Below are 11,457 nucleotides of genomic sequence, written 5' to 3' on the forward strand. Positions count from 1 at the left end.
AGGGGCACAACCAGTTAGAATTAAACAATATCCCATTAGGACAGAGGCAAAGCAGGGGGTGGCTCCCACAATAGCTCAATTTATTACTTTAGGGTTATTACAAGAATGTGAATCGGAATACAATACCCCTATATTCCCGGTGCGTAAGCCAAATGGTAAGTACAGGCTAGTACAGGATTTAAGGGCAATTAACAAAATAGTTAAGGACATCCACCCAGTGGTTGCTAATCCTTATACTTTGTTAACATCTGTGTCAGAACGCTTTAAATGGTTTACTGTGATTGATTTGAAAGATGCCTTCTTCTGCATCCCACTGGCCGCGGAAAGCATGAAGTACTTTGCCTTTGAATGGGAAGACCCTAACACAGGACGGAAGAAGCAGCTGACATGGACACGTTTACCCCAGGGATTCAGCAACAGCCCCACAATCTTTGGCAATCAGTTGGCCAAGGAACTGGAGGAATGGAGGACCACCCAGGTGAAAGAACCACCGTCTAGGTATGTACTCTTGCAATATGTGGATGATATCCTGCTAGCTACTGAAGAAAGAGGGGTATGCCTGACGCTAACAATTGCACTGTTAAACATGTTGGGACAGTCTGGTTACCGAGTATTGAAAGAAAAAGCACAACTCATTCAGGAAAAGGTGCTGTGTTTGGGTTGTGAGCTGAGCCAAGGAAAGCATAAACTGGGGACAAATCGTGTGGAGGCGATCTGTTCTATACCCCTCCCTAGAAATCATCAAGAATTAAGGTCCTTTATGGGCATGGTGGGGTGGTGTAGATTATGGATCTTAAATTTTGGACTGCTTGCAAAACCATTGTATGAAGCTCTGAAAGAGCCCAAGCTAGAATGGAATACTGCTAGGAAAAAGCATTCCAGGAGTTAAAGCAAGCTCTAAAAGAAGCCCCTGCTTTGGGCCTGCCGGACCTGAATAAAGATTTTCAACTTTATGTGAATGAGAGACAGCGGTTGGCATTGGGGGTACTTACCCAACGACTGGGGTCCTGGAAAAGGCCAGTGGGTTATTTCTCCAAACAATTGGACACTGTCAGTATGGGGTGGCCATCATGCTTGCGGGCCGTAGCGGCCACTGTCATACTGATACAGGAAGCTTGAAAATTAACATTGGGAAGGAAAATAGAAGTGTTCGTTCCCCACATGGTATTGACAGTGTTGGAACAGAAAGGGGGACATTGGTTATCATCTAGCAGAATGCTACAATACCAGGCCATTTTGAGGGAACAAGATGATGTGGAACTGAAAACAACTAACCATATCAACCCAGCTGAGTTTCTCCGCAGTGAAACAGCAGAAGGGGAATTAGCCCATGACTGCATGGAAATAATTGAGCAGGTGTACTCCAGCCGGATGGATCTGAAGGACACACCAATGGAAGATCCCGACTGGGAGTTGTTCACAGATGGATCAAGCTTCGTGGAAAGTGGGACCAGGTATGCCGGGTACTCTGTTGTCTCCACAACCCAAGTTATAGAAGCCAAAGCATTACCTCCAGGAACCTCGGCCCAGAAAGCGGAGGTCATAGGCCTTACAAGGGCACTGGTACTCAGCGCTGGAAAGAAGGTAAACATTTGGACTGATTCTAAATATGCTTTCGGGGTAGTACACATACATGGAGCTTTATGGAAAGAGAGGGGATTACTTAGTGCACAAGGAACTATGATCAAACATCACACAGAAGTTTTAGCCTTACTAGAAGCAGTCCACAAGCCAGAAAAGGTGGCCGTCATGCATGTACGTGGGCATCAGAAAGAAGAAGGAAAAATTTTCCAAGGAAATCGCCTGGCAGATTCGGCTGCCAAGGAGGCTGCACGGCTGGTATGGACCCAGATGGCTTTGATCCCTACAAAGGTAACCCCTATTTCTCCTTACTTAAACAAACCACCACACTACTCATCAGAGGATGAGAAGCTGGCCAAATTGTTGAGGGCACAGAAAAACGCAACTGGATGGTACGTCACAACTACAGGACAAGTGGTGGTCCCAAAACAAATAATGAATGCAATCCTTGTTACAGAGCACAATAAGTGTCATTGGGGAGCAGAGGTATTGGTAAAATTTTTGAAAAAGGAGATGGTTTCTAACCAGATGTTAACAATGGCAAAGCGGGTGAATGCAATGTGTCCGGTGTGTCTGAAAAATAACCCCATAGTTAGGAAGCAAATCCAGCTAGGTAGGCTTCAAACTGGGGCAGAGCCAGGAGATTATTGGCAGTTAGATTTTTCAGAATTACCGAGGGTTCAGGGGTACAAGTATGTGTTGGTATATGTGTGTACTTTCTCAGGATGGCCAGAGGCCTTTCCCTGTCGTACCAATCAGGCTAAGGAAGTAATCAGGACTCTATTAAAAGAGATCATTCCGAGATTTGGGGTACCATTGGGATTGTCGTCAGACCGGGGACCACATTTTATTGCTAACATTGTACAGGAGGTGGCTAGAATGCTTGATATCACTTGGAATCTACACACTCCCTGGAGACCTCAGTCGAGTGGTCAGGTTGAGAGAATGAATCAAACACTGAAAAATCAAATAAAGAAAATCTGTCAAGAAGCCAAATTGCAGTGGCCGCAGGCTTTACCGTTAGCTTTGCTCAGAATTAGGATAAAGCCTAGAGAAAGGGTGGGAGTCAGCCCTTTCGAAATTCTGTACGGGAAACCGTATCATGCAACTACATTGAGGGGCGACCCACATGTGTACGGAGATCAGGTGATTTTCAATTATGTTCTATCCTTTCACAGAGTTCTCAGTGCTCTGCGTGGAGCATTGCAGTGGAATCGGCCACTGCCACTGGAAAATCCTGTACATGACATACAACCAGGAGACCAGGTGTACATAACGAACTGGCAAACTGATCCCCTGAGGGAAGCATGGGATGGTCCACATCAGGTGATATTGACAACCTTTACAGCCGTTAAAGTAGCAGGGATCCACTCGTGGATCCACTACACCAGAGTCAAGAAAGTTCCTGCACAATGGGAGACACAAGTACTATCCCCAACTCGGATGATAATCCAAGCAAAAGAACCACGTTGTTAATTATCGTATTTCTGGTTGTAAAAAGATGTCCATTTGTCAATGGTTTTGTTGTTGTATCAGTCCCTGAACCAGTTGTAGGAGCATTGGAAGGAATGAATGTGAACTTAACTTGTGTTTTTACAGATGACCAGAGAGCTGGAGCCAGGGAGGTGACTGTATATTGGAAAAGAGGGAACAGGAACAGTGTCGAAAATCACAATGCTGTCACGACTTGGGATAAGGATGCACAAACTGGTAATTCAATCATCACTTTAAGAAACATAACTGTGAAGGACTCAGATAAATTCACTTGTTTGGTCAGGATCCGATGGAGCTTAGATTACAAATATATACAGTTAAGGGTTGGGAATTGGGAAAGAAATGACACTGGGATAATCATAACTCCTTCCACTGCTGATGTTGATATGTGGGATGGACCTCCTTTACGAGTTAATTGCTCTTTCACCACCCAGGATTCTTGTGGTACCATTTATTCAGTCACATGGTGGAAATGGAATACTGCAGGATTGTGGGACAAACCAAAGGGTCGAAGCAATGCATGGGTTACAGATCAGGGAGGTATGGGATGGTACAATGAGACACAACCACGATTGGGAGAATCAGAATCAGAAGGAAAATACATTTGTATAGTGGTTTGTGGGATGCAATCCTCATATGGAGAGAGAGAAGTTAAAGGAAGAGCACACCTGGGACAGGGAATGAGGCCATCACATGGGGTATATCGAGCAGTGGCAGGATCCCCGGTGATATTGATGTGTAAATTAGATTTGGGAATGACATTTTCCGAATTTGGATGGTGGTTTGGGGGAAGTAATCTTCTCCAAACAGCTAAATACCAGAGGGAAAAGAGACTAGGGAATACAGTAACTTTGGTCATTCAAGATGTGCAATCCTCAGACGAGGGTAAGTATTGGTGTTGGGTGGCTCAAGATGCTTGGTGGATACACGCTAGAATCACAGTTTCACTGACGAGAGGAAGAGTGTTTAATCGAAAAATTAGAGAGTTGAGAAATAGCAGTGAAACTTTCAACTTCCAAAGGGGGGAAGAGCAAGAAAATTTAGTAGTTGGGTTAATCAGAGATTTTGGAATAGTACAGAATGTTTCAAGAATTACGGCTTGCCTACCACTACCACGAGCTGCAGGAGAGCCCATTCCGTGGGGAATAATCCCGATTGGACCCCTACCAAAATTGGAGAGAAATACCACTCAGATATGTTGCAGTGAATTGAAACAGCGGGTGGAAATGGAACATAAGATTGTAGGCAGTCGGGAGTCCTGGTCCATTCCCAGGAGCAGGGATGATTGTCAAAAACTACCTAGTTATCGAGTTGCCAAAATAAGACGATTTAGAAGTGTGGGGCGGTGCAGCTATGATGAAGTCCTTAGAGCGAGTGTTCCTAAGACTCTTTGGTATAACGAAATAGTATGTCAGAACGTTTCTCAGAATATTTCATTAGAGGAAGAATGGAAGACAATATGGGGGCCCAGTCTTTTAGAGACCTATAGCTACCTAGGATCAGTAAAGTGGTGTATCCACTGGATAGGAAGAAAGAACCAAACCCATCGCTCAGTCACAGCAGCGGTGACAGCACACCGGGAGCTTAGGAAGCAGAAAGAGAATTGGAATTGCATGCAGGTGTATACCTGTGACACCCCGGAAAATGACATTGGACTAATTCCAGTGAGAGTACTGCTTAAGTGGGGATGTGAATGCCGGGGGTACAATCACTCAATAAACGGGAATATACGTAACCAAACTCCAGTAAATTGTAGATCAGCCACAATTCGCAGCCCCGGTAATTTAGTTTGGGTAATGGGACATGGACAGTGGACTACACATCTCCCCATTGATGGGCCAGTTACACAAATCACACTTGGGATTCCTACCTGGTGTCCATTTTGGAGACAATCAAGCTTGAGTGACAAGAATAATAGACAAAAGAGAGATGTGAGTCCAGAAGATGAGTGGCACGAACCAGATAGTGGGGTTAAATTTGGATGGGCCCTGGAATTATTCTTTGCACCTATTGCAGCATATCAAAATAGAGACATGATTTAAAGATTGATGGGTCAGACCGAGAGATTAGCAGCAGCCACCAAAAAGGGATTTAAAGATTTAAATTTGCAATTGCAAGCCACTACAAAAATGACCTTGCAGAACAGAATGGCCTTAGATATGCTGTTACTAAAAGAACATGGGGTTTGTGGTTACCTGAACAAGAAAATAGATCATTGCTGCATCCATATCCCAAATGTGACCATTGAAGTAGAAAAAGATATTTTACAATTAGAAAATATAGAAGAAAAGACCAAAGAATTAGAAAAAGAAACAGAACACAATTGGATCGGGGCATTGTTTGATTCCTTAGGGCTCCAAGTCTCTGGTTGGATATCTTCAGCAATTCAATATATATTGATGTTCTTGATATTAATACTAATCATTTTTGGAGTATATAGATGTATCGTAGGTATGATTAGACGAGAGCGTATGCACACTCGATGACTGATGGATGCAATGACTCGAATTCCAGCAACGCCACCGCCCCGTACGAAGAGAACAGACATCCAAATGAAGCTGAAATAAAGACTTGAGCATTCCTGCAAATCTAAGATTGAGGAATGCTCAAAAGGGGGGACTTGTTGCAGTGAGGTATTCTAATATTTAAATGAGAATAGCAAAATTATGTATTAGACGTAGTTATGCTAAGGATTGTAACCCAAGTAGGCCCTTGGCACAATATATGTGAACTAAAACCAGTGTTGCAACAAATCAGTAGAGCATGATTATCTAAAGAATGTGCAGTAGAGGAAGAAATTGTCATCTACATGATGTATGTCCCTAAGGAATGTTCTGTTAGAGATACAATGTAACCGTTAGTCAAGGAAAGCTTAGAGAAGTATAAAGAATCCTGTAAGTTTGTTGGGAAGCTGGGACTCTGATTTTGGGACGCTAGTCCGCAGAGACCCCAGGGCCCTTAATAAAGCACCGCATAAAACAACTTTGTTGTTTTGTGTTTTACTCTCTTTGGATACGGGCAGCAATACCAAACAATAAACATGAAAAGAAAAGAGGACAATAGTTGTCCCTGCTTTTTTTTTTTTTTTTTTTAATATAGCAGATTCACTTTAAATACACTTCTGAAATTTCTTGAATTAACCACAGAAGAATTTAAAATTTGAATTATTCCTTGGGGCCTTTGTTGTTCAGGTGTTTTGGAACAAATGTTTATGAGCCTTTTTCAGTGAATTCTTGAACTGAAAAACTCAAGAAAAAAGAGGCCTCTGGAGAAGTAAAATTCATCATCAACCTCCAAGTGGCTGAGGATCCATCCCCATCAGAGCAGACGTGAAAAGAAATGGGCACAGCTTTGTGGCTGCCCCAGCTCTGGGATGGGCCCTGGGCCTGGAGCAGGAGCAGCTCTGGAGGGCCCCAAGGCCGGGGCTCTTGTGCTGCCCTGGGCAGGTGGGATGGCAGCAGGGGCTGCAGAGCTCTCAGCACCTCAGCCAGAGGGGAGCAGGGCACCCAGGGAGCCTCCTTGTGCCTTGGCCAAGCCCCTTCCCCCATGGCTGGGGCTGAGTCCTGTGGCAGCTGCAGCTGCTGCTGTGCCCTTGGCAGGGGCTGAGGCCGTGGGGCAGTGCCCAGAGCAGCCTGGCCTGAGCAGAGCTGTAAGGCCAGAGCCGGCTGGGCTGGGCTGGGGAGAGGCCCTTGGTGCTGCCCAGAGCTCAGGGCAGCTGGGAGAGCTTGCAGAGAGCTGGGCTGGGCTCAGAGAGCCTGGCCCAGACACCATCAGTGTCCATCTCAGCCTGGTTGAGCGTGCAGGGACCAAGAAGGGCAGCCCAGGGTCCACAAGTTCTCAGTGTGGGAGCTGAGCTTGTTTCAAGATTATCAGCCCTTGTTCTTGTGGGTAACTTCATCCTACCAGACATTTGCTGGGAACTTAATACAGCAGTAAAGAGGTAGTCCAGGAAATTCTTAGAATGTATGGAGGACAACTTTCTGTTGCAGCTGGTGGGTGAACCCACCAGGAGAGGGGCTGTGTTAGATCTGCTGTTTGCAAACAGAGAAGGGCTGGTGGGAGATGTGGTGGCTGGAGGTCACTTGGGGCAGAATGATCATGAAATAATAGAGTTCTCAATATTTGGTGAAGTCAGGAGGAGGACCAGTAAGACTCTTACATTGAACTTCCGGAGGGCAGACTTTGGCCTGTTTAGGAGACTGATTCAGAGCATCCCTTGGGAAGCAACCCTTAAAAACAACGGAGTTCAGGAAAGGTGGGCATGCCTCAAAACAGAGATCTTGAGGGCACAGGAACAGACTGTCCCTGTGTGCCGAAAGATCAGTCAGTGGGATAAACGTCCAGCCTGGATGGGCAAGGAGGTTTTGGAAGAACTTAGGAATAAAAAGAGGATGTATCAGCTTTGGAAGGAGGGTCAGGTCTCTAAGGAAGTATTCAAGAAGGCTGCTGGAGCATGCAGAAAAAAAAAATTAGGGAGGCCAAAGCTCATTTTGAACTTAGAATGGTGGCATCTGTAAAGGATAAAGTGTTTTTACAAATACATTAATGCGAGAAGGAAGGGTAGGACCAGCCTTTGTTCTTTGTTGGACAAGGGAGGGAACTTGGTATCTGCAGATGAGGAGAAGGCAGAAGTGCTTAATGCCTACTTTGCCTCAGTTTTTAGTGGGAAGATGACCTGCCCTCAAGACACCTGCCCGCCTGGAATGGTTGATGGTGTCAGGGAGCAGAATGGTGCCCCCATTATCCAAGAGGAGGCAGTCAAAGAACTCCTGAGCTTCTTGGATGCTCATAAATCCATGGGACCAGACAGGATCCACTCCAGGGTAATGAGAGAGCTGGCAAATGAGCTTGCAAAGCCACTCTCCATCATTTACCAGCAGTCCTGGCTCACTGGTGAGGCTCTGGATGACTGGAAGCTGCCCAATGTGACACCCATGCACAACAAGGGTGGGAAGGAAGATCCTGGTAATCACAGGCCAGTCAGTCTGAGATGAGATCTGACCTGGTGAGATGATGGAACAGTTTATACTGAGTGTCATCACCCAGCACTTACAGGATGGCCAGGGTGTCAGACCCAGCCAGCAGGGGTTTAGGAGTGGTAGGTAATGTTTGACCAACCTGGTCTCCTTTTGTGACCAGGTGACGCTCCTGGTGGATGCAGGAAAGGCTGTGGATGTGTCTGTTTGAACTCCAGCAAGGCCTTTGGCACTGTCTCCCACAGCACACTCCTGGAAAAGCTCCTGGAACTCTGTGCTGGGTTCAGAACTGGCTGGATGGCCGGCCCAGAGAGTGCTGGTGAGCGGGGCTGCATCCAGCTGGGAGCCAGGCACCAGGGGTGTCCCTCAGGGCTCTGTGCTTGGGCCAGCTCTGTTCAATATTTTTATTGATGACATGGATTGAGGCTTTCATTAGTAAATCTGCTGATGACACTAAGCTGGCAGCGTGTGTCCATGTGCTGGAAGGTAGGAGGGCTCTGCAGGGAGACCTGAAATGGTTGAAGGGATGGGCAGAGTCCAATAGGATGAAGTTTAATAAGTCCAAGTGCCCAGTCCTGCATTTTGGCCACAATAACCTCCTGCAATGCTATGGGCTGGGAACAGTGTGGCTGGACAGTGCCCAGGCACAAAGGGACCTGGGGGTGCTGACTGACAGCCAGCTGGACATGGGCCAGCAGTGTGCCCTGGTGGCCAAGAAGGCCAAGGGCTCCTGGTCTGGATCAGGAATGGTGTGGTCAGCAGGAGCAGGGAGGTCATTCTTCCCCTGTACTTGGCACTGGTGTACTTGGCATTCTTCCCCCGTACGGGCACCGTACCTTGAGTGCTGTGTCCAGTTCTGGGCCCCCAATTTAGGAAGGACATGGAGGGTCTGGAGCATGTCCAGAGAAGGGCAACAAGGCTGGTGAGGGGCTTGGAAAGAAAGTCCTGTGAGGAGTGGCTGAGGGAGCTGGGGTTGATTAGCCTGGAGAAAAGCAGATTCAGAGGTGACCTTAAAACTCTCCACAACTTCCTGAAAGGTGGTTGTAGTCAGGTGGGGATCGGTCTCTTTCTCCAGGCAACAACTGACAGAACCAGAGGACACAGTCTTAAGCTGTGCCAAGGGAAATATAGGTTGGATATCAGGAAAAAGTTTTCTACAGAAAGGGTGATAAAGTATTGGATTGGTTTGCCCAGGGTGGTGATATAGTCACCACTTCTGGATGTGTTAAAAAAAGATTATATGTGGCACTCAGGGTCATGGTTTAGTTGAGGTGGTGTTAGGGCGTGGGTTGGACTCATGATCTTGAAGGTCTCATCCAACCCAGTAATTCTGTGATTCTGTAACTCAGTGATGCCAAAGGGTCTGGCCCAGCTCAGCCCCTTCTGCAATTCTCACCCTTTGTGTCCCCTCGAGGTACTGGCAGAGCTGTTGGGGACAGGTCGGGAGCAGTGACAGCCCCAGCGCTCTCCTGTCTGTGTCTCCCCAGCGGTGACAGCCCCAGTGTTCCCTGTGTGTGACACCCCAGCAGTGACAGCCCCAGCGTTCCCCTGTGTGTGACACCCCAGCGGTGACAGCCCCAGCGTTCCCCTGTGTGTGACACCCCAGCGGTGACAGCCCCAGCATTCCCCTGTGTGTGACACCCCAGAGGTGACAGCCCCAGCGTTCCCTGTGTGTGACACCCCAGCGGTGACAGCCCCAGCATTCCCTGTGTGTGACACCCCAGCAGGTGACAGCCCCAGCGTTCCCTGTGTGTGACACCCCAGCAGGTGACAGCCCCAGCGTTCCCCTGTGTGTGACACCCCAGCGGTGACAGCCCCAGCGTTCCCCTGTGTGTGACACCCCAGCGGTGACAGCCCCAGCGTTCCCTGTGTGTGACACCCCAGCGGTGACAGCCCCAGCGTTCCCCTGTGTGTGACACCCCAGTGGTGACAGCCCCAGCGTTCCCCTGTGTGTGACACCCCAGCGGTGACAGCCCCACCATTCCCCTGGGTGTGACACCCCAGCGGTGACAGCCCCAGCATTCCCTGTGTGTGACACCCCAGCGGTGACAGCCCCAGCATTCCCCAGTGTGTGACACCCCAGTGGTGACAGCCCCAGCATTCCCTCCCTGCAGTGGCTCCAAGGGAAGCGTCCAGAGCCGTGTCCAGTCCATGGAACTGCCCACCCTGGCCTGGGCTGATGTGGATTCCTCTGCACACTGCTCGAGGAAGGTCCCTCTGGCCACCTGCCCAGTGCCACAGACAAGCGTCAGACACAGTGACAGAGCTCTGCCCAGATATGACAGAGAGAGTTCATTAAAAAACCAAAAAACAAAAAACCAAAAAAATCCATACAAAACCATACCAAAAAAAAAAAAACCCACCACCACCCAAAAAAAAAAAAAAAAAACAACAACCAACCACAAAATAATCAAAAAACAAATAAAAAAAAAAAAACCAAAAAGAAACTAAAAAAAAAACCCAAAACAAATAGAAGAAAAACCAGAAGAAGAAAAGGAGAACTCCCCCCAGCAGAGCTGGTCCAGCTGGTCAGTTGTCACACCTGCACTCACACAAGGCCTGGGGCTGCAAAAAATGAGGATTCCTTGGGCACATTTGCAGGAAAAGCAGGTTTAGGACAGGCTCTCAGAACTGTTCTCAGCTGAACCAGAAAGACCCCTTCAGCAGCTGCAGGGCCATTGGAAATGCAGAGCCTCAGCCCACAGGGCAGAAAAGGGCTCTGAGTTCCCCTCCCCTGACACCAAACCCTGCTCCCAGGCTGCTTCACACTCAGGATTCTTCTGGAGGGCTGTGCAAAGCTGAAAGTGGGCTCTGGCTTCTCCATGTTGCGTGTCCTAAAGCTGCCTAGGTGAAGAAATTTCAGGTCAGCTCCACTGGCACAATCCCTCCTGGGGCAGGGCATAGCACCGGGAAAGGCTTTGTGTGCTCAGGCTTTGCTGCAGGCAAGGAAAGCTCCTGGCTCAGGGTCACCTTTGCTGCTCAGCCAGAGCCCCGAGTGCCCCGGCAGCAGCAGCAGCAGCAGAGAATGGCAGCATTGCCACGGGCTGGCACAGGAGGGGAGATTTCCCCCTGGAGAGAGGCTCCTATTCCAGTTGTTATTTTCAGGCACCTGCAGATCCCTCAGCTTTGGCTGCACAGCAGCTGGAAATGCAAGTCCAGCAGCTCTGTCCATGGCCAGCCCCAGCAGGTGACAGCAAGGACAGGGCCCCCTGGCAGTGGGACATTTGCAGGGAGCACCTTCAGCAAGTGCTGGGGGCTGGGACTGTGTGCAGAAAACGCCCTGGAGGTGTCTGCAGCGAGGCTAAAGGAACAAAGTTTAAGTTGTGGCCTCGCCGGGAAGGCCAAAATCGATTGTTTTCCATTGCCGGCTGTTCTAGGAGGCCCAGAGGAGACCCCGGTGGGGCCC

At 48.3% G+C, this 11,457-nt stretch overlaps 1 protein-coding gene and 1 pseudogene across 1 annotated transcript in view; one reads left to right on the forward strand and one right to left on the reverse strand.

Annotated features, from left to right (window-relative positions):
- Positions 1-11,457, forward strand: part of LOC115485198 (uncharacterized) — a 2,106,330-nt gene that overhangs the window by 1,133,294 nt on the left and 961,579 nt on the right. The window contains 1 exon segment of the mRNA XM_050983901.1: positions 8,979-9,008. Coding sequence (XP_050839858.1) covers positions 8,979-9,008 — 30 coding nt within the window.
- The window catches only part of LOC103825013 (zinc finger protein 208-like), a 742,626-nt pseudogene that overhangs the window by 102,228 nt on the left and 628,941 nt on the right, over positions 1-11,457 (reverse strand).

The sequence above is a fragment of the Serinus canaria genome, chromosome 25, assembly GCF_022539315.1.
Source record: "Serinus canaria isolate serCan28SL12 chromosome 25, serCan2020, whole genome shotgun sequence".
Classification (NCBI taxonomy): domain Eukaryota; kingdom Metazoa; phylum Chordata; class Aves; order Passeriformes; family Fringillidae; genus Serinus; species Serinus canaria.